The 26,675-nt window shown below is 46.6% G+C and overlaps 2 protein-coding genes across 7 annotated transcripts in view; one reads left to right on the top strand and one right to left on the bottom strand.

Moving 5' to 3' along the window:
• Positions 1–1,790: 1,790 nt before the first annotated feature.
• Positions 1,791–26,462, bottom strand: LOC144145171 (uncharacterized). Of its 5 annotated transcripts, none has more exons than XM_077676685.1 (6): positions 26,391–26,462; positions 17,503–17,567; positions 13,665–13,747; positions 13,509–13,558; positions 8,009–8,107; positions 1,791–3,398 (listed from the first exon to the last, which is right to left on the bottom strand). In XM_077676685.1, the coding sequence occupies exons 3-6, from the start codon at positions 13,714–13,716 to the stop codon at positions 2,949–2,951; spliced, it is 651 nt and encodes a 216-aa protein (XP_077532811.1). In that variant the 5' UTR covers positions 13,717–13,747; positions 17,503–17,567; positions 26,391–26,462; the 3' UTR covers positions 1,791–2,948. The 5 variants fall into 5 exon arrangements, with proteins under 5 accessions (XP_077532811.1, XP_077532813.1, XP_077532810.1 ...); XM_077676687.1 differs by lacking the exon at positions 26,391–26,462 and adding an exon at positions 19,228–19,463; XM_077676684.1 differs by lacking the exon at positions 17,503–17,567 and having other exon boundaries at positions 26,391–26,457.
• LOC144145170 (solute carrier family 35 member G1-like) overlaps positions 26,388–26,675 on the top strand; it is a 103,005-nt gene continuing 102,717 nt past the window's right edge. For both annotated transcript variants that reach the window (XM_077676680.1, XM_077676676.1), the window contains exon 1: positions 26,388–26,525. The gene's annotated coding sequence lies outside the window, so the exon portion shown is untranslated. The remainder of the gene's footprint in view (positions 26,526–26,675) is intronic.

Here is a 26,675-nt window from a genome sequence, read left to right as displayed (position 1 = left end):
CGACCGTAACCCGGCGGATAAACAAACTCCTCGCGAGGGACTTAAGCTTTGCAGAGGTGTTCGCCTGTCCCGTTGGAAGCCCAATTGTCACTAGATAAGGTATAAGAGTACCGCCGCAGGGGCATGCAAGTCAGCAGTGGCGGCCATTTTGGTGCTTATCAGTGTTGGGAGATTGCTGCATCTACGGCCTCGCCGTTAACTTGTACCGGGTCGTTTGTTAACAACACTGACGAAGATGCAGTAAAACGGCATCTTCGGACACACTCCTGTTGCTGAAATGCTGCTACACGCGTTATCTTTGATTCGCGTTCGGAATGACGTCAGTCGCGCAAGCTAAGTCTACCTCAGTTTACCGACTGAAAATGCACAAGCAACAAAATGGCGTCGCTCATGAACCATCGCAGTATAAACAAATGTCACGTGATTCGAACTGGCCAATGATCATGACGGCGGCACGGAACAATAGGAGAAAAGAGGGCCGATACTCTGTAACCTTATCTAGTGACACTAGGAAGTCCCATGGTTGCCCACGTCTCTTGCCCGGCATTGGCGCGTGAATAGCGCCCTACGGGGAGAGCGACGACGGCTGTGGGCACACGCGTATATATACTTAACGTATCGCATCTCTGCCTCACGTCAATGAACTGACAAGCAATCTAAATAGTTAAAGCGGAGGGACGCAACGAGTAGTTAGGCGCCCTTCAGCGCATTCGCTATATTGAAGACTTTTGAATGTTTAATAGAAATAGTACCAGGAATGAAAGCGCGATTTCTTGGGTGAACCCACAGGCAACGTGTATATGTTCCAGCCTACCGTTGCTGGCAGTGGCCCATTTGTTTCGAGCTGTTGGACTTTATTTTCTCGCAGAAAATCTATGTACTTTCTTCGAGTGTAATAGCTTGTGTTGTGCCGCTTTTACTGATTGCGTTAAAATTGCAACGCCGCGTTCGTCGATTTATGAAGTGGTTTATTGCTGAGGCAAAGGACATGCCACGTTATGTTGTGTCACGCAAACATATTGAAAACATTCGAACATTGACGAGAAGCTTTATGCGTGTCGTGCATAATTTAATGCGCTGAGTAACAACTAGTGGCATACAGCTTAGCAGGACTAGCCACGAACAATAAATTGGGGCTTCTTAAAGGTAAGATACGAAATTATAGCAAGTTTCCCTGTTTTTGCTGCAACAAAAAGCTTGGGACTAATTGCACTTTTTGGGAGTAATTCTAGCCTTAGAATATGTGATTACGTCTCCTTTGTTGAGATATTGAATAGTACGCTAAAATTATTCCGCCTGCCGGCGTTTCCACGATGAATCTCAATGACCAATCGCTGGGTTGTAACGATAAACCATGGAGAATAACAAAGCGAGACATATGATTTGCTCAAGATGTTGATTTGCGTTGTGGCTTATTGCAGTGCAAAACGTCCCGAGTGCTCTGCGCAATGTCAGTGCGCAAACCACATTTTTTTTCGGATGAAATTATGTGCTTGATCTTTTCTATACTTTTCACTCTTGATAGCAATTATTTCCCCTTGAGATGCATTGTGTTGAAGCATTTTTATGAGTGCAGCGTAGATAACAGAAGGGAGATACATCAACAATCGTCCTTAGTTTTCGGATGTTACTAATGCGGCTTCAGGCATAAAGTTTCATAGTAATATACGCTTGAGGGAGGGCACACCGAACAGGAAAAAAGTGCTGAGGGGGAAGGACTTGGCGAAGTGCATAGGTATACAATCGTAAACGTGCGGAAGAATGGTTTACTGCATGAATTCAGACAAACATCGTGATAAAAAGCGTTTAATGATAGGAAGAACACTGCGCACTCAAAACACTTTCCTGCGGTTTTCATGGTGTAAATGAAACATATACAACGATTTGCCTTTTCTCTTTTGTTATATGTTTACAATCAGTGCTGTTTGCGACATACGTAAGAAGATTATGTGATAAGGCATATTTATTTGATCTGGTATCTTATGGCAGCGCTAAAACAGCTTTGAAGATCTGTACCACAATAGAAAAAGATCGCAGACAGAGCAGTACTAAGCGAGCGCTGAACTGACAACCTTGTCCATACCATGGCTTGTAAAGTGCGCATGCCCAGAAATTGACTGCGAGGTATAGGTCGCCTTAAGTATAGGAGTTTGGCAAGCGGCCTAAGTCTTTATCACTCAAAGCATTTTGAATGAAGCCTACAGGAACGGGAGCGAACAGGGCAGGAGAACACTTGTTTAAGCTACCGTTATTTGGCTTGAAGTTAGGTCCAAGGCTTAACATTTTTGGCGGTAGCGGCGCCATTTCAAATTGTAAGTAAAAACATCGTTGACTAATCTGCAGTGCGCATGTCCATTTGCAGTCCTGAGGCACGTCAATGCGATAACTGACAGCAAACAGGAGAGAGAAGTAAGGAACATTCATTTGGAAAGAACTAAAATTGGCCTTATGACTAGCAACCCCAGTTGTTATCTCCTGCATGGATATTTATATTGGCATGCGGCCAGTTCACACATTAATTCACATTCTAATGGAACACTATAGACAGTGCACGTTTCAAATCCACATGCCCTCACTGCCTCATACCCCTGCGCTTGAACACCAACCTGTTACATAATCGAGTCTGTTACACAATGGAGGTGTTCTCGCTGATCTATGGAAGCAGGGCACTATGAGCAGTACCTAGCAGAGAACGATACCTTTTTCGTTCTTTTCGCGTTGTATTACCCACTACTTCACGCATTGTTTGCTGGCTCTTTCTTTTTCTTTGAATATCGAACCATCAGCCGCCGGCCAGATTAGCACTGGTGGTCGCAGCACTGGTTGTCTCGACGTAGCCTTCTGAAGTTGCTGTTTAGGGGTGTACAGCTCACAACCAGGGGAAACTTCGCGAATACGCCATCGTGTCAATCCACTGTTTTCGGCGCCTTGCAAAAAGGCCGCAACTTTTACGGAAACCGTCCGAGTACGGCGAGCGCGAGCACAGTGATGATGGCCCCCTGGTTGGCGCTTCCGAGAAGCCTCGAAGGACTTGCAGCACTCGAGGGCTTCTTGGTCGTGGTCTGGTTGGCGTGCACGGTTGTACCATTGGTCACCTTCATGCTAACACTGGGGATAGGGGTGGACCAGCCGTTCGAAGGGGTCATGTTTGCTGGCACAGTTCTGCCAGTACTATGCGGCATTGCCTCGCTGGTAGCCTGGGACGAACCGTTCATAACTGTTTCGTTGGATGGCATGGTTGTAGCATTATGCGACCCCGCCGGCAAAGTTGTTGCGCCGGACTTGTTAGCGTTTGCTCCCTGTGTTGTCGGGTTTATTGTGCTGCTGCAGGTCTTGTTTTTACATATGCCCATCTGCGTTCCTTCTCGTCGGATGCTGTCACTGATGTCATTTCCGCCCTGCGAATGCAAGATTTGTGTTCGCAGCTGTCGATCAACGCAACTAAATGCAAAGGGCAGATGAGAAAAAAACAAACATGTGTGATAGTGAAAAAAAAAAAACATTACTTTTGAAATTTTGCAAGTTAAATTAGTAAATTCCAGAGGTTTAGATACATGCTTTTTCTAACGATATGAAAGGTTCATGCAAGGTATGAAACGCAGAACATGAGTTTCGCTGTCTACAACACTCTTAGGAATAAACACAATGCCGGTGTAATACTATAATCGGGTGTAAGTTAAGAACGGCAATAGCTCATGTGGTGTATCACTCCGACAAAGCGCCGGACCCGGATGTCACCACGCGCGCGCGCGTTTTGAAACGAGATTGAGCTTAACGCGTAGCATCGTCTTCTTTTTAATGCCTGGTTTTTTTTTTGTAGTCGCTGCAGGAATAAGATTAAGTCGGAGGGATCCCGAGAACGCCGCGTGCCACGTTTAAAAGTACTCGCAGGGCACCTTTTCCGCCACGCGGAGTAACAGCCGGCTGCGGTAATGAGGTCCAGGGGCAACTCCCGTTGTCGTTCTTAATTTGGCCCAGAGTATACAGAATAACGCGTCTAAAGCATATGAAAATCGAACAGATAGCAAACCAGCTAAAGGATGGTTACGTTTAATACAGGGGAAAAATGTAAACACGAATGCACCGTTGATTTTACGCCTGTTTGGATTAAAAAAGGAGACCCGCTTAGGTTAGGCCCCCTGCGATGCTCAACACAAAGTCGTGTTTACTAAGTTTACCAACAATTTGGCTGGTTCCTTAGCCAGCAGCGGAAATAGAGAACAAGACAAGCCTGACACAAGAAAGAGAAACAGCGCTGGTAATTGTCCGTCAATGCTGCTTGTTATGTATTTGCCTCATCTTTCCTGATTCTACCACAAGACAAAAACAAGAGATACGATTTTGCACGGTGGATGCATCGACGCACAAATATTATAAACGTCATTAGTAATCACGGAATGTCCCCATATATCCGCTTTTTAGTGCTTCTTTCGGCTTATTTGTCACACAGAAATAAACGTAATTTAACATTATTTAGGTTATAAACTAGAAAGCCTTAGGAAGGGCACAGCCTCACATTAGCTCGTTATAATGGTGGGAGTTGGCTTTAAACAGGTTTGGTATACGGCCCCGATTCGTGCTCCATAGGTGAGCGCTGGAAATATGCATGGTACTTTCATATTCAGTGATGGAAATCAGTTGCTTTTATTTATTTTTTTTTGTACCCTATATCGTTGTCTTTTGGTTTGGGTCAGCGCAGGCTACGTCGCGTGCAATATGCCTTATAAAATTGAAGGATAAATTTTGGCACTATGCTGGCCCCAACTCCCGATGACGTCCCTATTGCTAAAGAGGGCAGCTTACGTTAATGACTGGCATGTCTTTTAAGTGCGAATGCACTTCTTAAGCGAGCCTGAATCGTCCGCCGCCGTAGTCCGCATAGCAACAGCTGCGGCTGCGCGCGCTCCTCGTCTTCTCTAGCAACGGGGGGAGATGGGCGCGCGCTGCCTGGCCAGGAGTGGGGGATTGGCCAGGAATCGGACGTGAGAAGGGCTAATGCACCCGCTTAAAGGAGTACTGACACGAAATTTCAAAGCTGAGATCCGCTCTAGCAATCAAGTACAACGACAACACAAATAGGTGTCTGTGAATAAATGCATCTTTCTTTCTTTGTAGTTGTGTGTGTGTGTGTGTGTGTGTGTGATCTCTCTTTCGCGAACATTACCGAACCGCGCAAATTCAACTCGTGCATTCGCACTTTCACATTCTTCCCCTCGGGGAAATGCGGGGAATTTTTTTGCACGACATATACGTTTCGGAGTACTCACACAATACGCTTTTCGTTCGCACATGTACGCCACAAAATACGCTGCACAAAGTTGCTTAATATGTTCCGCTAAAGCAAATCTCAGGAAGATTAAAAGCGACTCGTTCGCTATAAGGGCTAAGTATTATTCCACAAAGACAATTGCTTGCGTGGCAACACTGCGTTCGATAGCAGTTTTTTTTTTTCTGTTTGGGGCCCAGGGAAATACTTACTTGTCTTGTTGCCTACACAAGTGAAGCTTATTTTTTGTTACCGTTTGGTTGAGTTGACTTTAATAGTATACGCTGAGTTCTCGAATGTTCACTTCGGCCTAAAAAGCTCTTTCGCAGGTTGCGCTCTAGAATTAAGCAATAATCTTAAAGGGTAGCAAAAACTCTGCAGACATCCAGAGAATTGTCTACTAATGCGTAGCCGCTTGTCTAGGGTGCGAGTTCTTTACAGCTAAATATGACAATAAGTAGCGAAAGACGTTGGAATCTTTTTTAAGTTTTCTTTTGTTTCTTTTCGCCAATGATGTGAAAATATGCCATTATAGCGATGAAGTGTGTTTGCATCGACAATTATGTATTTTTTGCGAACAAGCAAGACGTACTACATAGTTGGCTCATTTACGCCATTTTTATACCTATTTACAACGTCCTTTTGGGGACTGTCTTTCGTTTATTCTTCGATTTTTTTTTGTGGGGAGGAGGGGGGGGGGGAGATGTATAAGATGCATATTTTTGATTTTGTGAGGTAATTTTTGCGAAAATTTTATTTTTTCTCGTTTTCAGGTTTTCTTGGGTTTTCAAAATTCCGTTCGACCAATTATCTCCATTTACGCTATTATTACGATTACAGGTGTTACTTTTGCCAAATCTGCATTTTTGTTGTGGAAATGCAGGGCGTTACATGGTCCTGGCTGTGGGGGGACGCGGCAAAAAATGCTACGCATTAAAACGAGCAGAAAACGGGCACGTTGAAAAAAGACAGACTGTTTATGCTGTTATTGTCAAATTGTAGCGACTGTCAGCCAACCTAAATCTTATTCTGCGCTCGTGCGCTGAGGAGGTTCCAACCCTTCTGTAAGATTTGTAATTCAATTGTGCACTTAAAGTGCAAATAAAGTGCACTTAACATATATAAAAAGATACATTGAAGAAACGCGCACAGCTCAATCTGCTGTTCTTCAAAATGACTTCTTTACAGCTACATTGTATTTGCATCTCTTTCGTCGCCTTTGTTTCTTTGACTAATGGACGAATTACTTCGACCGGCTTCTTTTGTATGCGTCTCTTTCTTCGCCTTTCTAATCTTCGTCTTATGGCGCTAATCACGTCGGCAAGGAGACTTGCGGACGCCACAGCTTCCCTGGACTCAGGATTCTGCGCAGCTGGTGCGCACCTATTCTACTCACGTGCCGGCACACTCTGTTCTCACGCGGCACGCACTATGCCACAACTTCTATGTTTACAATTCATAATCCTGTGAATTTTGTGAAACGGGCCCATTTCCCCTCAAAGCTGCATGCGATTCCTGGCCAATCCCCCAAATGTGTATGTGCCACGGAGCAGGGAAGAAAACACTACGCGCAGGGATAATTTGTTTCTTCCTTTAAGGTCTGGTGGTGCTGGGTTAATGCCTTTGTTTGTGCTCCAACTTGTGTCTCAGTTTTTCGTCAACAAGTTGGCGGATGATCCCCTTTTACTTACTATACTTCAAGAGCGCATAAGTTCCCATTTACCTTTTCTCCTTGTTTTATAGGGGTGAGGTTAACAAGAAGCCGCCATAGGGTCCTCTAAAGGAAGTTGTGGGATACTTCTGATTTCCTTACTGTGCGGTTTTCTCTGCAGTACCTGTTTAATCTTTCAAGGAAGGCTATGACGAACGTTTTAATTCATAATCTGTTCCCCGTGCCTCTTTATCGCCAGCCATACTTGCGGGACCATAAGAATAATGTTTTAGACCGTGTCAACCGTATACGTGCGTGCCGCCAAATGCCAAAACGTTTTTATTTAAACTTTATTCGCAAACGCTTCCAGTTAAAACATGGCTGCGCGAGAAAGGCATGTCGATCCCTTGGTCAGACAATTGCCGCTTGTGCAAACAACCAGAGACTATTGACCATTGTTTTGTGCTGTGCCGTGACGCGGTGTTTTTCTGGGACGTTTCGCAACGGACACTAAAATGGACATTGACATCACCCCGAACACCATTCGCTTCTTGCCGTTTGAAGACGTTAATTGGGTTCCATGTGGCGTTTTTGTTTTCCTAGGATTGTTTAGCTTGTGAAAGGGCCGCATGACTGATCGGTATGCGGAACCCCCTGGGCCAACCAAGTGCATCTTCAGGGAACAGGCGGCGTTGGTGCGGAGCGTTTATGCGGCGCAGAGTGATCCACCGGAGTGGCTGCCTCTTTTGGATGCGTGCGTTTGCTTGCCTGAATTTTGAAATCGTGCCGACCTTTGCTGGACTGACGTGCTTACCCTTTGCGGCCTGTTAGTGTTTATATTGCGTGTTAATTGTCTTGTCTGAGTTTTTCTAAAATGTCCATGCATTAAAGAAAAATACAGCCCAGCTGGTCGAGCATTTCGCTTCTACTGCGTAGACCCGGGTTTAAATCCCACCGGATCACGCGTGTGTTTTTATTTGATAACTTTTTCCAGTTCCGGCCATTTTCTTGTCCGAACAACAACAACGGCGCTTTTTCGCAGAATGGGGCAATTAAGGCTTTCGCCTTAGTATAAACGTCGAACTACTCACCTCTGAGGTATACATGCATGGCGTACCATTAGCCGCGGTGGTATTTGCCATGATGGCGGGCTCCGCTCCATCGCATGCCAAGGTGCAGTTTTGGTAAGCCTGCAAAGATTGGGAGCCAGGCAGGAAGGCAAGAGATTGTGACACTAATGTCACTAAAGATTAATCCCGTTTTGTTGCAGGTCAACTTTCTATAAGCAATACAATTTCACTATAAATAACACATCGTAAGTAAAACATGCATACATTATTAATCGAAATCCCGCTAACCACAGTATACCTTGTTGTGTGCTGTAGTTTCTGTTCTTTGTAAGCGTAAAAACCCGCGAGAGAAATTTTGAGAAGAAATAGAAACGAATCACAATAAGTGCAATACTGGCCTTCATACACAGAAAAGTTGGCGCAGCTTGCACTACTGGGGCAAAGCTGGAGAAACAGCAGAGCTGACGGCCGCTGTACCTGCGTCGTAGGCGTGCGCTCGGCAGGGATTTTCGCCGTTTTTTTTTCTTGACTTATATTTTCGCTGGCGTCGTGCAGGATGTGGAAGTGCTCGCAAGGGTAAGGTGTAGTGACCACCGTGTGGTAAGATCCCGAATTAGGCTAGATTTGAGGAGGGACCGCAACAAGCTAGTACGAAAGAAGCCGATAAATGAGCTAACAGTAAGACGGAAAGTAGAAGGATTCAGGATCGCGCTGCAGAACCGATATTCCGCTCTTAACGAGGAAGCCGAGTTTACGACGCAGGAATCCAGCGACAACCTTACACGCATTATTACGGAGTGTGCAGTAGAAGTCGGGGGCACTATGGCTAGACAGGATACCGGTAAACTTTCACAGGAGACGAAAGATCTAATCAGGAAACGGCAAACCATGAGAATCTCCACCGCAGCTGACAGAATAGAACTAGCGGAGCTCTCCAAGCTAATCAATAAGCGTAAGACAGCTGACATACGGAAGTATAATATGGAGAGGATCGAATACGCTGTAAAGAACGGAGGTAGCTTAAAGCAGTGAAGAGACGTCTTGGCGTGGGGAAAAATCAGATGTATGCACTTAAGGATAAGCAAGGCAATGTCATCACAAATAGGGATAAAATAGTCACAGTGGCCGAGGAGTTCTATAGGGATCTGTACAGTAGCCAGGACATACAGGATAATGCCGAACGAGACAGTAGTTTACAGGAGATAGACATCCCACCAGTAACGACCGAAGAAGTAAGGAAGGCTTTGAAAGAAATGAAAGGGGGCAAAGCACCTGGTGAGGATCAGATAACAGCAGACCTCTTGAAGGATGACGGAGAAATTGTCCTTGAAAAACTGGCAAACCTGTATACGCAATGCCTAATGACCGCAATGGTACCGGAATCTTGGAAGAACGCGAACATCATCCTAATTCATAAGAAAGGCGACATGAAGGACTTGAAAAATTACCGGCCGATCAGCTTACTGTCAGTCGTCTACAAGGTATTTACCAAGGTAATCGCTAACCGAATTTCTGCAACCTTAGATTTCAGTCAACCTAAAGAACAAGCAGGGTTCCGTACAGGTTATTCAACAATGGACCATATTCACACGATCAATCAGGTGATAGAGAAGTGCGCTGAGTATACTGAACCCCTATATATAGCCTTCATAGATTATGAGAAAGCATTTGACTCGGTCGAAACCCTAGCAGTCAAATCATTCAGGCATTACGGAACCAGGGGGTAGATGAGCATTATGTAAGAATACTAGAGGATATCTACAATGGGTCTACAGCTACGATCATCCTCCATAGGGAGAGCAGTAAAATACCTATAAGAAAGGGTGTCAGACAAGGAGACACAATCTCTCCAATGCTATTCACAGCATGTTTACAAGAAGTATTCAGAACGTTGGATTGGGAACAGGTGGGAGTAAGGGTAATGGAGAATACCTCAGTAACCTCAGATTTGCTGATGACGTTGCCTTGCTAAGTAACTCGGGGGACGAATTGCAAAGCATGCTTTCCGCACTGGGCGAACAGAGTAGAACCGTGGGACTGAAAATTAATATGCAGAAAACTAAAGTAATGATCAATAACCTCGGGACAGCACAGCGGTTTGACATAGGTGGCGAGGCAGTGGAAGTGGTAAGCGAATATATCTACTTAGGCCAAGTTGTGACCCCAGATCCAAACCATGAGGCAGAGATAATTAGAAGGATCAGAATGGGGTGGGGTGCATATGGCAGACATTCTCAGATAATGAATAGCAGCCTACCATTGTCGCTGAAGAAGAAAGTGTATGACAGCTGCATCTTACCGGTACTCACCTACGGGGCAGAAACTTGGAGGCTCACTAAGAGGGTTCAACTTAAATTGAGAACGACTCAGCGGGCAATGGAGCGGAAAATGATAGGTGTAACATTAAGGGACAGGAAGAGAGCGGAGTGGGTCAGGGAGCAAACTGGTGTTAAAGACATATTAGTAGAAATTAAGAAGAAGAAATGGACGTGGGCAGGACATGTAATGCGAAGGCAAGATAACCGCTGGTCATTAAGGGTAACAGAGTGGATCCCTAGAGAAGGCAAGCGTTGCAGGGGGCGGCAGAAAGTTAGATGGGCAGATGAGATAAAGAAGTTTGCGGGGATAATTGGTCACAGTTGGCACAGGACCGAGGCAATTGGAGAATAATGGGAGAGGCCTTTGCCCTGCAGTGGGCGTAGGTAGGCTGGTGATGATGATGATGATGATGATGATATTTTCGCTTATTTATCACTGTATCAAAGAAACATGACAAACACACATCATTCGGCAATATTAAATATTTCGGAAACAGCCGAATAACACTGGCAATGATAACTGCAACCTTGATATGTGTCCTTACCGAGTCCCTCACCCCGTATCTTTCTGTTCTGCTACGTGCATTACGAGGGCCCTGGCTCCAGCAGTTCGGATATCCCAATTGCTAACCCCGACCTCCGGCCACGTCTTACGTGGCGGCCGCTGGGAAAAAAGACGTTCTACGTCTCCCGCGGTGGTCGAGGGGCGGCGCTAGTTGACCGTCCTCAGAGCACTTGTAAATATAACCCTCCCCGGTAAAGTCGTGACAGGAGCCGCTGCGGGATAGCATAATTGGTCAGTGCACCGCACGCGTTATGCGCAGATGTGGGTTCAACTCCCCGGGAGCTCCCGGAAAAAACGGCGGATTTTTTCTCGACTTATATTTTCGCTTATTTATCACTGTATCAAAGAAACATGACAAATTCGGCACTATTAAATATTTCGGATACAGCCGAATAGCACTGGCAATGACGACTGTAACCATGATATATATATATATATATATATATATATATATATATATATATATATATATATATGTGTGTGTGTGTGTGTGTGTGTGTGTGTGTGTGTGTATCAGAAGGCATCATCGCCGTAGTAGTCGTCCTGTTTTGTGCCCACTGTAGGACGAAGGCCTTTCCCCAGGATCTCCAGCCATTTCTATCGACTGCTATTTGAGTCCAATCTCCGGCACTGAATTTTCGTGGGGGCTTGCAGCTCTGTCAAGCCGTCGATTTCTGACAGCTTTTACTGCTCGCTCCCAGCGTCATGTACGTTTGTTTTAAGGTGTGAATGCGAATAAAGACAAATGTTTCTGAATAATAATCTGAATAATCTGATCCCTCCACCGAATCTTTGGCCGACACCTTTCGCGTTTACGGTCTGTTGGCAGCCACTTCGTTAAACGCATGGTCCCCCGGTTGTCCCTCATGCGCATGACCTGACCCGCCCATGCCCAACTTCTTCGTTTAAGTTGAGCTAGAATGTTCTCCACACGAGTCTGTTCGCTAGTCCACGTGGCTGTTTGCTTATCCCTATTGTGATCCCTAGAATTCTTATTTCCATAGCCCGTTGGGCCGATCTAAATTTTCTTTCAAGTCGCTTAGTGAGACCCCAAGCTTGTGCCTCATACGTCATTACTGGAAGAATGCATTGTTTATATACCAGCTTTTTGAGTGACAGAGGAAGCTTACTATTCAGGATATCAGAAAATTCTACCAAAAGCAGCCAACCCATGCTTATTCTGCGGGAAATTTCGTTCTAATGACTGGGATCAGCACTTCCACACTTGCACAAGATAGACGTAGTCGCTTACTGTTTCCAAGATTTCGTTAACTACCTTGAAGTCCCATTCATTGCATGCTTATTGAACATAACCTTTGATTTCTTGGTGTTTATTTTTAATCCTGCAACCAAACTTGCGACCACAATGTCCGGCCGGTTTGACTGAACAAGACCATGCCGTCTGAAAACCTTAGGTGGCTCACATATTCCCCAGTTATTTGCCTCCATATTTTTCTTTACTTAAGCTTTCTGAACATACCCTCCAGAGAGGTTGTAAATAATTCCGGAGACATTGTGTCCCCTTGCCAGACTCCATTTCATATAGGAAGAGTCAATTGGCAGAACCGTGTATTTCCCGTGCATCCGTCGTACATATCTTTGAAGAGCTCCGTGTATGGGTTGTCGACTCTGTGATCACGTAACGCCTTAATTACTGCTGAAGTGGGCACTGAGTAAAATGCTTTTTCATAACATATAAATGTGGTGTACAACGGTGCATTATACTCTGGGCATTTTTCGATTACCTGGTTGATAGGGTGGTCTACAGTTGAGAAACCTGTCCTAAAACCGGCCTGTTCTTGTGGCAGTTGATGGTCTAACGTCGCACTTATGCGGTTAGAATTACGTTTGTAACAAAATTGTAGGTTACGGAGAGCCGGCTGATGGTTCTGTAATTTTAAGCTCTTGGTGCCACCTTTCTTATGTAGAAAAACTAAGTTCGCATTTTCCACGCCTTTAGCACCAATAGAGTGCTTAGACACTGCGAGAATAGGTCTGCAAGCTTTATTAACACATTGTCCCCACCAAGGCACAATAAATCGGCAGTAATGCAGTAATCTTTTGCAGCTTTGCCTTTCTTAATTGCTTTGAGCACCGTTTCTACCTCATCTCTAGTAAAACGCGGAACCTGATCGGCATGAGTAATCGAAGAACTCACGCTGTACAGACTAAGAAATCCTTTGCACCGTCTACTGGGCAGCCGGCATTACACCATTTTAATGAGGTACTCTGCAGCTGTTAGGGACTGCAGGGCATGAAGTACGTTTTTTGCGAATTGTATGGAGAAGTCGCAGGAGTGGTTACGGTAAGGTGATAAGTGACACTGCACCAGTATTACCAAGTTGGTTCTGGAGAAGGAGCGATCTCCCGCTGCACACAAGTATTTTAGTCTCTCGGAGTTTCTCGGAACGTTGTTTGAAACAACGTTGTGGGTGACTTTCTAGGGGCCATGCATCAAGATCACTTCCCCCTTCCACCCACCTTACGCTGCCCCACCACAACTTTTGTCAGCCCACGAGGAGTTTCCATGCTTACTAGAGAACAAATCGCCAACTACACTTTTGCTAAGCTACATGCGCATTTTCATCATGCAATACAAGTTACCAAAGGCCGAAGCCGAAAATGCACTGCCACTTACGAGAGGGCCGTCGTTGAGATTGTTTTCGACGCAAAAGTTTTGCTGCACTCCTGCAAAGAAGATCGAACAAAAAAGACATTTTTCCCCGTACCACTCTGGCAACGTACGTTTCATGTTTCAGAGCTGTTACTGATAACTTAAGGAAGCAGGTCTTACCAATGGTGATGGTTGCCGCGAAGACAAGACAAATGAACAACGCGGATGCCATGGTCGTCCTTCCGAGCTACAGATCTCAGCACCTGGCAAGTGGAACGAAGTAACAACCTGTTACAGCTGCCAGTACGCCTGCTAACCGATTCGCTCAAGAAAGGCAAGCATTTTTCGAAGCTCATGCATAAAATGAACCTTTGGCTCGGCGACAGCGACGTCAGCACGTTTACGTGAAGCTACTGTTTCCCTATCTGCTTGCCGTTGAACGCGGAGGGAACAGGGGCGTAGGTGTACCATAGACGTAGGTGTAACATATAGGCCCACCTATGCGTGCGACTAAGCGTGGCCGCCTGTGACACTACTGGCGCGTGCAAGCGCGTACGCACTCATAACGGCAGGAAAAGACAACACACGGTGCGTATACAGTGGATGGGAAAGCATTGCATAAGCGTCCTCTCTGCAGTTCGGTTTCCTGTGCGTCCGTCGTTTCCTGGTAACCCTTCCACGTGCTCCATGGCCATAGCGCACGTTTCGTTACAAAATCCCTGATGAGGCAAGCCTACATAGACTACCAAGGACCCATATAGCCTCTCTTGGACGTCATAACAACTTCGCTGTTGCGAGTGTTCGAGTGTCTGTCGTCAAATAAAAGTTAGAACATCTACCCTTCTGCGGGTGTTGTCTCAGTGGACATCCTTTCATAGGCTATTAAACGCAATAATTTTAGTCTGTCTGTCTGTCCCTCAATGCAGCCCCCCGACCAAAAGTGATAGGAATTCTAGAACGAGACGTCTTGAAGGAGCTTTTAGTCCCGAACTCTTCTCGCTTAGGGGAGGAATGAAGGTTTATCAAATAAAAAAATATAAGCAAAACATTTCCAAACTACTAATTTTGATACCATACTGCATAGGTACTTGTCAATCCTGTTCAGCAAAAAGAAAACATTAGTCATATTTGGAGCACAACATCAATACATAAGTGATATTTTCAGTTTTCTTTTAATTAAAAATACACGCATAGCCAACACAAACCCGTTAAAAACAATATTTTAACTACAAAATACAAAAAGAGCTCGCGCCCACGCCTGGAGCTCGCAGCTCGGGCGCTAAGCTAAAACTTGAACAAAAGGTCCTGAAACAGGAAGTTACGTGGCAGAGGCTGCAGAAGATCTTCGCCTTTCGACGACATGTGCAGTGACGCGAGCAGATACGCGGGTACAATTTTGTCTGTCTGTCTGTCTGTCTGTCTGTCTGTCCAAAAGACTTTACAGCGGACTAATTCGAAAGAACCGAACCCAAGATTTCCTAATAAAAATAGGAGCACTACCGATTGAACCATACACTGAAGATTGCAAAGACGTTCAAAGGAAAGTCAGGTGCTCGTGTTTACCGCCGTGATTACACAAACTATGGTGTGATCAGAGAAGTACCGTGTACCGCTAAATGTGCCGAGACAATGGCGACCTCGTCGTATTAGCAAGGTGCTTGCATCACGCACAATTTGTCTTTAAAACTAATTGTTATGGCCTCTGTGACGCACAGAGAAGCGGGCTTTGTAGTGCTGTCGCACTTGTTTCTACCGGGGAAACAACCTGAAAAGAAATCGAATTTATTCGACAGTACGCGACATGCAAAAATGTACCGCATCGGAAACCCGGACCACCATCTTAAACATGCGACCAAATTTAAATCGCCGCTACATTTTTCTCAAAATGAATGGTTCTACTTAGTGTCACTAGATAAGGTATCAGAGTACCGTCACCGAGGAACGCAAGTCAGCCACGGCGGCCATTTTGGTGTTTATCAGCGTTGCGAGATTGCGGGTCGTTTGTTAACAACACTGCCGAAGATGCAAAAAAAAAAAAAAAAAAAAAAAACCGGCACCTTCGTGCACACTTCTGTGGCTGAAATGCTGCTACACGCGTTATTTTTTATTCTCGTTCGGAACTGCGCGCAGAGCAGGGAGGACAAGCTAAGCCTAGTCGACCGACTAAAACGCAGAAACAACAAAATGGCCGCGCCCCTGTACCGTCGCAGTGTAAACAAGTGTCACGTGATGCGAGTTGACCAATGATCATGGCGGCGGCACGGAACAATAGGAAAAAAGAGTGCCGATACTCTATAATATTACCTAGTGACACTAGTTCTGTTTAATTCATATATCCATACATATATAAGTTATATCTCTACGTGATGTTATATATCTCTATATCTTTGTGTTCTCAGACTCGAGAGCACAGTGTCGGCGGTGCTTCTGGTGACATTGCAGAGGCGCAATGGTATCGACTTCTGACTAGATCACAAGAGCGTCTCATCTAAAGAAAGAAGGCGTAAAAAGCCCTTTACGTCGGTATTTAGGTGCAAGTTACTAAGCCTAAGCGCAGCGTATAGCATGGCTTCGCGGCTTCAGCGTATATATATCATCTAGTTCTCCCTAGCTGATTTCGGGCAGATCGCTACTCAAACTCGTCAGGGAGGGAGCACATAGTTACACAAGGGAGAATGAAGATGACGAGCTTTCTTTTATCATCACTGGCACCCATCCGAGAGAATATTGAACAAAAAACGCACGAAGTGCAATTAAAAAATGGCGAAAAAATTAAATCGAGAGGTAGGAGACTGTAGTGAACGTCTATGGCTTGCCATAGTCGCAAAATCGATGGTTTTGCCTGAAGGACATCTTTCAAACCCTATCGTTGCGCGACGTCTGGTGCAGTTATTAAGGCTCCCGGGAAGTTTGACTTCATGGCGCGTCCTCATGCGCTGTGAGTCATTCGCGCGTGCCCGAAACGCAGGTATTGTGTGAAAGGGGACACCGGATGTATGAGCAAGTTTCCTTTATGGCATACGATGCATGGCCAGTGCAACGAATGTGCACGCCTCTTGCACACCAGACCACCAATGAGCGTTATCTATGTTTTCATCTATATATACCTTGCAGATAACTGCTAGCGCTTGCATCTCTTTACCGAATGGACGGTGTATTGTTTGTTCAATTGTTTTCCCGCCCGCTACACCGGGGCAAGAAAAAAAAGACACGGTTGCTTTCCGAGAGGCGAAATTTTGCATATGAGCAGCAGAGCAGGTGCTTTTTTCAAACTCGGCAAAAAAAGCGTTGATGTTTACTGAAAAATGGGCAGATAAATCATTTCCGTCGACCGCGCATTTTGCAGCTAGATGACTTTACGTGAGTCCGCTCTATGCTAAAATCAATGCAGTTCTACGTTCCATGGTCCTCAGAAGAGATACCGCGACATACCCCTTTTTGTTAAGACTTAAGCGTTTGTGAAATTATAAAAAAAGGATGAAAATACACTAGAAATGTCTGCTACGAAATACAGCTTTTTTTAGTGACTGGGGAAGCGTCGTCCTGAGTAGTGTATAGTTCAGAACGACTTTTTTCAGTTTGTGGCATCCGATGTGTGTACGTATGCACGTCGTTATGAGCCTAGGTTTCCGGTTACGATATGCTTTGTGTAGCGATGTTTAGTTTGTTTCGTCATCGTGTTTACCACTGTATCGTGATCCATATACGGTGCGTTATAATTGCCCCCCCCCCTTTTTTTTCTTTATTTCATTTAACTTTGTTAACCCCTATCTGCAGTAGCAAGCCCCGTCAACAATGGAAATGACCTCTTCAGTTTTTTCACTAAAGCTTCTTTCTCTCCCCCCCCCCCTCTAAATGCAATTGCACCAATTTCGGGGTGCGTTGTTGATGCGTGCATGTCTCGCATTCCGTGGGCCCTGGGTTCGATTCCCCATCCACACCAAAATTTACCCAATTTTCGTTTCAGCTCAATTTTTTTAATTGAAAAAGAAAAAAGAAAAAGAAAAAGGCCACTTACTTCTCGTCTGAGCGAGACGAGACTGGGACTGAAGGCACAGACGGCCTCACGGAGGTCCTTGGCCCCTACACACCGTGTCAGTGGTATTGCAACGTCAGAAAATATTTCCCAGAGTGTATTGTATATCTCAGTAGACTTCTCTGTATATACAATCGAACAGAGCAATCGCTGTGACGAATAAGGGAATAAGAAAAAAAAAATGATAAAGCAACCAGAAAGAAACTATGAGAATTGAGGTGCCCCATCCCCCCCCCCCCCCCCCCAAAAAAATAATTACAGCAGAAAAGTTTATAGAGCTGAAAACAAAGTCATCAAAAAGAAACAAAAATTAGTATTGGCCTACGTATACATGTGACACACTTATACCCAGTTCGACACAGGAAAAATAAAACATGCTCAAATACAAACTGAAAGGCAAAGAACGAAATCATGAAAAAAAGTAGGCATCTCTAAACGTACCTTGCTACTATCAGAGCCAGGGACAGCATATCTACTACTTAGGAATCCGCGGTAATAAAAGAGCACAGGAAAAAATGCTCATCAATCTCTATGGGGGCCCGCCGCGGTGGCTCGGTGGCTAAGGCGTAGCGCTGCTGAGCACGAGGACGCGGGTTCGATTCCAGGCCGCGGTGGCCGCTTTTCTGATGGAGGCGAAAAGCAAAAACGCCCGTGTGTTCGAGATTTGGGCGCACGTTAAAGATCCCCAGGTGGTGAAAATTAATCCGGAGCCCTCCACTACGGCGCACCTCATCACCTGCGTTGCGTCGGCGCGTTAAACTCTACAATCAATCTCTACGTCTAGGGGGTGTTGTAAACAGCAAGAAAACATACACACAGAAAAAAGTCTAAGCTGTTCAAGGAACCACACATTGTCAGCGAGCAATGTTTAACTTGCTTTTTGAATGATCTTTCAGAAACTTTGAAACTTTATTGAAGTGTATTACACCTTATTAAAGCGAAAGCTCTCTGTATGAGACCGATGGCGTCCTGCCAAAAACATAATGCATTTCCCCGTAGACCGGTTGGTCGACCGAAAAGCTCTGATAAGATATCTGGACAAACTGCGCATGCGTGAAACTGGACTTCCATTGTGTCAAAACGGTTCCTTGAAAATCGCGAAAGAAGAAACCGTTCTAGATAACAATACATGCATCGAGCATGAAGAAAGAGTACAATAGTACAGCTTGTAGGTACTTCTGCCTACCGAGGGGGGTTCAGGCAACAGCCTCGTCAAAACATTACAGCACAGTACGTTGCGAAAGGAACAAGGGGCTTTACTGCAGCAGTGGAAACGAAATATAAATGGCACAGAAGATACAATCAACAACGCACATCACCAAAGCACTTCCATACCCAGCTTTCTCGCTCAAAATTACAACCTCTCGGGAACCTAGAAAAACCACTTTAGGAAAATGATATTTGGCATAAAGCTAGAAGTCAACGTGAAGATTAAAACGCTAGAAGAAGATTTCAGGTTTCTGAATATGTTTTTGTGTAATTCGCTGTCAAATCTAACTCCCCATGCATTTCTATGGGATAGTTCCCATGGCTCAGGAACCCAGTCGCGCAACGTGCGCGACTTGAAACTGTGGACAAAGCAAGTATTCACCTCAAATATTAGCTGTGCAAAAGAACATTTTCATTTCGCTAAAAAACTGCAGAGTAATCACTGTTGAAAGGACTGCCATGTGCGGGAAAGCTGCACATGAATGTCCGGAGGCTTACGACACGACAGGACGGAGGCTGGCTGCTTGCTGCCGTGCGGGCCCCTGGAAGTTGGCTGGCGGTGGCTTGTCTCTTCCGGCTGGCGCCACTCCCGGCCGGCGACTCCCCGCTGGCGACTCTCCTTCTTCGCGCCGCTCACATTTATATCCCGCGCACGGGCGAGGGGGTGTCGTTGATAACAGTCCCGTCGCTGTGCGCGCGCACATTGCTTCTGTGCGCCCACACCATTCTCTATGCCCACTCCCCCCCCGCCTGAAGAAAGGGTACGAGAGGGAAACCAAACAGTGCCCGCGACCTCGCAAGCACACGAAGAGAAAAAAAAGAGAAGAAAAAAAAAAAGTCCGAGACTCTTGTTCACACACAGTCCTCGGAGTCCAGGATTGCGTCCATTGCTTGGCGCCGCTGGTCTGGGCGCAACCGCCGTAACATTGCCAAGGCTTCTTCCAGGGCGTCCTGGCTGTTGCCTTCCGGCCGGTTGGCGCGCAAGGCTCTTGAACGCTCTCTGTGGAGAGCCCCGGCACGGTGGTGGCGCCAGCTGATTTCCGGCACTTGGCACACTTCGCACAGCGCGGCCAGCTCTTCCTGGGTGTATACAGCAGTGTTGCGGAGTTACCACTCCGGAATTGGAATCATTCCGGATTCATTCCACCTTTTTTAGGTGCCGGAATGAAATGTGTATGGAATGAGGACAATTGATGGAGGAATGGAATGGGAATGGAATTAAGCGCATTTTTCCCGGAATGGAATGGGAATGGAATAGTGATTCTTAGACGACGACGTCAACTTCTTTGCGCCGTCCGGCTACTTAATTAGTCTGTGGCGACGACTGCGTCGGTATATCTCAAATGGAGCCCCGGCGACGAAAACGAGAACGTATACCCGGCATCTCGAGTAACCTAATCCGCGCAGCCTGTGGCAGTGCTGGTGCAACTGAACTTCGAGCAGCCGAAGCGCGTTTGTCCGCCGGGCCGGTGGCGATGTTAGGTCGGCTCTTCGTGCTGTGGCAGGCTTTTTGAGGCATACCTTTCTCTGTACAACTAACTTTCCATTACGCCGATGGCAGACCGGCGTGTCAGTTGCAGGCGTCATGTGCCCAGGCCAGCAGGCGGGGAATATCATCGAGAAGCAGAAGGGGGGGAATACGAACGGCACGCATCCGAAGCCGCGGTGTTTCTCACAGAAAGCTGATGCTGCGAAACCTCGCATGCAACTAGCAACATAAAGCATTCGCGCATGAAACATGACACAACGAGTCTGCTTGGCGTTCTCCTCCCACCCTCCGTGCCCGGCGCGGAATGAATAGCGTTGTAGCTTGTAATCCGACCTGGTAGGCATCTCCCGGGAATGCGGCGCCAACCTGTGGACCCACATGTCCGTCTGTTCCAGCGGGGCACCGGGGCTCCAGTAACTCAAAACAAAGGCAGTAAAAATAAAATTTTGGGTGCGGGCCCTGCGCGACCGGCACCCGCCATTATAAGAAGCGAGCTTCGGATGTGTTACTGAGATTTCTACCTCCATACTGTGGTACGGTAGTTGGCAGCTGTGATATACAATTGCATAACATATTAAATACGACAATTCCGAAGACTTAGATGCCAAAGGGCGTTTGTTTCTAACAGTTCCGGCTCCAGCAGCGCCCTTGTTTGCGAGTGCTTTGACAGCTCTCTGCAGTGCGACACCGTACTTTGCTTCGATCCGAAAGTGCGGCCTACCCCTCCAGTTGTCCCTAACTGGTTCGTGGTTTGGTTGCTGTGTTTCTGTGCATGGGGCCTTTGCGCCCAGAGTACAAACGTACCTGATTACTGAAGCCTTAGTCGTCGGCGTGAAATTTGGAGCATCGCCACTATTCAGGTAGGGCCTCAATTCAAAATTTTGTTCAGGTCCTCGTGCATATTGGTGGCGCGTTCACGAAAACAAACTGCCTGATCATACTTCTTTATTTTGCCAGGGCTCTCGTCACGATATGGTTCTGTCACTTTAAATTAGCGGGTCATAAATAATGCCCTGTATTGAACGGATTGGTCTGAGGTAGTGCCAGGGCAATAAACAAGTGAAATGGAGGTCAACGTGGAAGCGGTCGTGACTTTCCTACGGTCAATGCAAAACTGTTAACGGTGTTCCGCGACGCTGCCTTTCAGTCTCTCGTTGGTAGAGTAGCATTAGTGCTCAATGCTGTAAATTCACTTGAAATCATTCAAGTAAGCATTTAGAATGCGTGCAAATGTGAGAAATCTCCACGCTACATTCGTGTGAGTTATCCACAGCATACTAATTACGCTGGTATTACGGTACGCAAAGCAGATAGCACGACAGAACGCGACAGACTGTGCAACGAGACGGACATCAACGTAATAGCTGCTTGACCTCGCGTCGCGCAGGAACAAACCGTTAAAACAAGCTAACATGCAAACACCAAAATGAGTAGCGGGATCCAGCTACTTATTATGTAAAAATTGGCAGTGTGAAAAAGCTTTCTTAGTGGGACCAGTGGCATTCTGTCAAAAGAAATTATTACATTTCCGCATATGCCGGTTGCTATACCGAAAGGCTCTGCTGACTGACATCTGTGGACGCATGGTGCGTGCGTGAAACCGGGGACCGAAAAAAAGTCTTCCCATCTCTCTCTCTGAAACCGGTCTTCCATTGTGTCAAAAAAGTTACTTGAAAATAGCGAAAAAAGAACAGTTCTAAATAAGACTTCACACGCGTCGACCCTGAAGATGAAGTGCAATAGTATATCTTTATCTCTTAAACCACGTAACCGTGTACATTTAGATCGTTCGTAGATGCGTTACTTGTGCGCGAGAAATCGTCGCATGGGTTGGTTGTTCGCTTGCGATTTGGGAGTTTGAATGTTTGGCGATTGGTTGGATGCACTTTCAGCGAAATTTGGACGAACTTTTAGCTTTCGCACTTTTCTCTACTTTCGTTAGGAAGGGAAGGTAAATGTTTGCATTAGAAGGGTAGTTATATATGCAACCAAGCTGCTACTGTATCCCATATCGGTGACAAGTGGCACATTTCGCATACTTTTGCAGTCTTCAACGCGTGTGATAACGTCAGATTCATGTTGCGTTCCTCGAGAGCTCGATAGAGCGCCTGAGGCAGTTTTTACGTTGTGGAATTGAAGGAATGGAATTTACCTGCCGGTCCATTCCAGGAATGGGAATGGACTAAATTCTGTAATTCCGAGGAATTGAAAGAAATGGAATCACGACAAGTTCTAATTCCTCGGAATGGAATTGGAATGGAATGGGGATGCCCATTCCGCAACACTGGTATACAGGCCGTGGTTCTACCGGGTGACGTTCTGCGATTGTGAGCCCCTGAAAGGGTGCCGGGACGGAGGTGCGCGGAGTGCCGACGAGTACTTGGAGCTGGTCTGACCACTCCAGACGAGAGTACCAGCCAACCGGCTGGCCGGAAGGTGACAGCACCGTCCTTGTGGCCACCTCTTCCGTAGGTCGTGCCGGACGGTACGGCGGCGGGAACGGTCGGCGCCGTGAACCCTGGGGCGGGGCCGAGCGTTCGGGTTGCCGACGGTGGTAGGGGTGGGCCCGACTGCTCTTCCGGGACATCTTGGCACGACAGGACGGAGGCTGGCTGCTTGCTTCCGTGCGGGCCCCTGGAAGGTGGCTGGCGGCGGTGGCAATTGTCTCTTCCGGCTCGCGGCACTACCGGCCGGCGACTCCCCGCTGGCGACTCTCTCCGTTGTACGGCCGTTCGTTTTTCGTTTGCGGTTTCGGTTTCGGTCTTTGAAGGTTTGACGATCGATTTGACGCACTTTCAGCGAACATTTTGACGCCCCTTTGACGCAGTTTTGATGTCAGAAAGCTTTCCCGCTTCCCTGAACTTTCCTTACGAAGGCATGGTAACGTTTTTCTCCTCGCGTTGTCGGCCATTTTGTGTGCCAATTCTGGCTTACAACATCTGGTTTTCGGCCTACCGAGTTAACTGGTGCTCTCATATTAATAATTTTAATCATCCCAGCAGCCGTATAAAGGCTGTCGGCGAAAAGCGAAAACGCCCCCCCCCCCCCCCCCCCCGTGTTTTCGAGATTTTGGCGCACGTTAAAGGTCTTCAGATGGTCAAAATTAGTCCGGAGCCCTCCACTGCGGCGCTCCTTATCGCCTGTGTAGCGTCGGCGCGTTAAACTCATCAATCAATCAATCAATCAATCAATCAATCAATCAATCAATCAATCAATCAATCAATCAATCAATCAATCAATCAATCAATCAATCAGCCTTATATAGGCGCGACGGGGTTATTTGACTCATGGCCATGCCCGCATAACAGCGTGCGCTAACAATCGTGCTTGTACGGGCGTGCCGTGTAATGAGCACGCCTTTAAAGCAACGTGCAGGGTTGCCAGCGTGCCGGAGCCTCGAAAAGGTGCAAGATAACAGTCTCGAAAGAATTGAGAGACCATATACGCTGGCGCAACTCTAACGGATGACGTGTGAACGCAACGGTGAACTCAACGAGTCGCCTTCTCTTAATTCCAGAGAATTGTAAGCTTGACAAGTCCCTGCGAAATGGCGGGAAGATTCGAATAGGCCCGAAAGAACGGCGGGACAGCTGTCGCCATTCTTCATTTACGGCATCAAGTTGTACCTGTGCACAAAACATATTTAATCTCAGAGCTAAAGCTCCACTATGCTACATTTTTCAAGGTCATCCACAGCGTCACAAGTGAAGCCTTTCTGATCGCTACAGTCACTCGAAGTCTCGCCTCTGTGTTACCGCATGACTATAGGTACCTGCTTCGCATGCGTTTGATCACTCAGCGCTGGCTCGACCGTCCGTCTGTGCGGGTCAGCGAAAGCGATCCACGTGACTAGACGAGGGTTTAACGGCTGCTTTGCCAGCGCTTGGTCTCTCAGTATCGCCATTGATGGCGCTCCAGCCGGGCTGCCCGAGCGTACTTAATTGAGCACAAGCTAAAGGATGAATCCAATCACACGGTAGATGTAGGCAGGCTGCGAAATATTAAGCAAACGCAAACTTACGCGAAATGCTTTGTGCATAGTCTGCTTTCGCTCGTCATAAGTGTTAAACATGAGCCTTTTTTTTATTCGTAGTTAGGTTCCGAATAACGACAGCATGTAAAGCTTTCGGTAAAAACACCAATGAGGACATAAATCAGGGCACCTGGACATTTTGAGCGCAGCATTATGCAGAATAGTATAACTAAAGCATATTGACTTCCCTGATAAACCAAACTGGGGCTAAAATAACACCTTCTGACAGTGTGATTGGCACGAAGTTCAAAAGTACTTTTATCCATTTGCACTGCTTAGTACTGAGGGCTCCCGAGCATGGAAAATAATCTGCAGGAAAAAGTATTAAACGGGCCACGCTTTACATATCCACCCGCGGCATGGTTCGGTGGCTTGGGCGCTTCTTAGCAAGAGACCAAGGTGTAGATTTTTTTGACGGAGGTGTAAGGCATAAGTGCTCGAGTGCACGTGTTTGCGAGCATGATATCGTATCCTAGGTTGCCTAATTTATTCCGTAGCAGTATACAATGCTATGTGCCTCATTGCCCATGCATGCAGTGACCGTCGCCCATGTCGGCAGCATTGGCCTGGAAAGTTTGATCTTGCAAATATTTAAATCGGTAGTTCGCAAATGCACGCAGAAACATTGATGGATTTGATTCCGTGCCCTATTAACCCACAGCAGTCGCCCGTCATGATGCTCGAGTGGTGCACGCCACCCTTTAACTGAAGAGCGTCTATTCCATAGTTCACGCCCTCCTGCTCCATTAAGCTCGAAATTAAAGATTTTTTGTCTCTCTCTGTCTCCACAGTTTACGAAATTTCCGAACTTCGTCATCTTCTGCATGCGTGCTCCAGGAGAGGATAGAAAGATCTTTACGAAGTTATTATTGTTGCGTGGGGTTAATGGCAGAAATAACAAAAGATACAACGAATGATGCAAACTATATAGCAAATATCCGTTTAAGGGGGAAAAAAAACGGGCGCTAAAAACCAGGACGGAAAAAACGAAGAATGACGAGACAGAGACAAGCGCATCTATCTCGCCGTTCTTCGTTTTTTCTGTCCTGGTTTTTAGCGCTCGTCCGGCCTTTCCTCTAACTATCCGACACCTCCTCCCAACCCGCAAGCCATATTACAACGACTTCATATCTAAATTTATCGTATGATTTGATTAGTCCCAAAATGAAACCGAGAGTGCTGGTTTTGGCTGCCGTCCGGGTATACTTTCCGTTTGACGAAGGAGCATCTGCTCTTGTACTCCGTTGAGTTACAGCTCCCGAAACATAGCAAGAAACATTCGAAAAGCAGATTGAGTGACTGCGGTCAACCAGAACTGATATGACGCAGTCCAGAGGCCGACTCAGAGACAGTTCAGGCCCTTTGAGAGCCTTTGGCGGGGCATCCACGGACTGGATATGGCCCGGGGCCAGGGTGTGCATAGATTAACGCAATGGTGAGCATTCGAGAGTGTTTGCGCTTTTTGTTTTACACGTGAAAAATTATGCCCGATAAGGCAGGAGTCGTTAAACACAAAAATTGCCATTTAAATTCCATCATTTGAGGTAGGCCAACCTCTGCAAGGACTTGTAAGGAACGAAGGAAAGGAAATCCAAATGGGACCCCGCGACAGAAAATGTTAAGAGTCTGGTTAAAATCCACTTGTTCTCTCTTCGCATGATTTGCGCAGCTTTCGCCAAGATTTTGATGTCCAGCTCCTCACTGGCGACCCAGCTTGCGCTGGTTGACCGGGCGCAGGCGGCCATGACGTCATATGGGCTCCAGTGAAGAAGGAACCCCGCCCAACGGGCCACAAGGCCCACATTAGACGCTCAATGAATTATAAATGTATTTTCTCTCTCTCTCTCTCTCTCTCTCTCTCTCTCTGTCCGTCGACCGGGGCTACATTATGCCACCGCCGCAGTTCAATTCCTCGTCATTCTTGAACTTTTGTTACCATACACAGAGTACCATCCCATTTATTTGCAGGGGCTTATGCTCGTACCAAACACCCCCGACATATGCTATTTACCCGTGCCGCTAAAATTTTTCTGCAATGCATTTCATCCGTGCCCCGCTGTGTTGACCCACACTGTTTTTTACACGCAGTTCTTCGCCGATGGCCGCAGCGGACTCTGAAAGAAGGAATGCAACGCCTACCTGCTCTTGTGCGTGGTGGACTTGCGCGTGCTCCCGGCAGTCTTTGGAGCGACAGACTCGTGCAAAGGGGGCCTAACCTATTTTAAGGGCCCCCTCATAAACTCTATTGCCCTTTCTCGGGAGATACGCATACGTGTAAGTTTACAATCAGGAACAGCGACGCCGAATTCCTACCGCTTTCGCTTGCGCTTCTGTAGGCACAAGTAACGCAACGGTGCTGGGTCAGCGCTTGCATGCAATGCGGACAGAACTCCCGGCTCACGTCTACGGGGCGTTTTATGCCGG

The sequence above is a fragment of the Haemaphysalis longicornis genome, unplaced genomic scaffold (genome assembly GCF_048455015.1).
Source record: "Haemaphysalis longicornis isolate Haplotype H1 unplaced genomic scaffold, Haemaphysalis longicornis Haplotype H1 scaffold_7, whole genome shotgun sequence".
Classification (NCBI taxonomy): Eukaryota; Metazoa; Arthropoda; class Arachnida; order Ixodida; family Ixodidae; genus Haemaphysalis; species Haemaphysalis longicornis.
This window is presented reverse-complemented; position numbering and strand designations above follow the sequence as displayed.

Coding starts and splice junctions, on each gene's coding strand:
- LOC144145171 (XM_077676685.1), bottom strand. CDS start 13,716: ATGGCATCCGCGTTGTTCATTTGTCTTGTCTTCGCGGCAACCATCACC. Junction 8,108..13,508: donor ATCTCAACGACGGCCCTCTC/GTAAGTGGCAGT, acceptor CAATCTTTGCAG/GCTTACCAAAACTGCACCTT. Junction 3,399..8,008: donor CATGCATGTATACCTCAGAG/GTGAGTAGTTCG, acceptor TTGCATTCGCAG/GGCGGAAATGACATCAGTGA.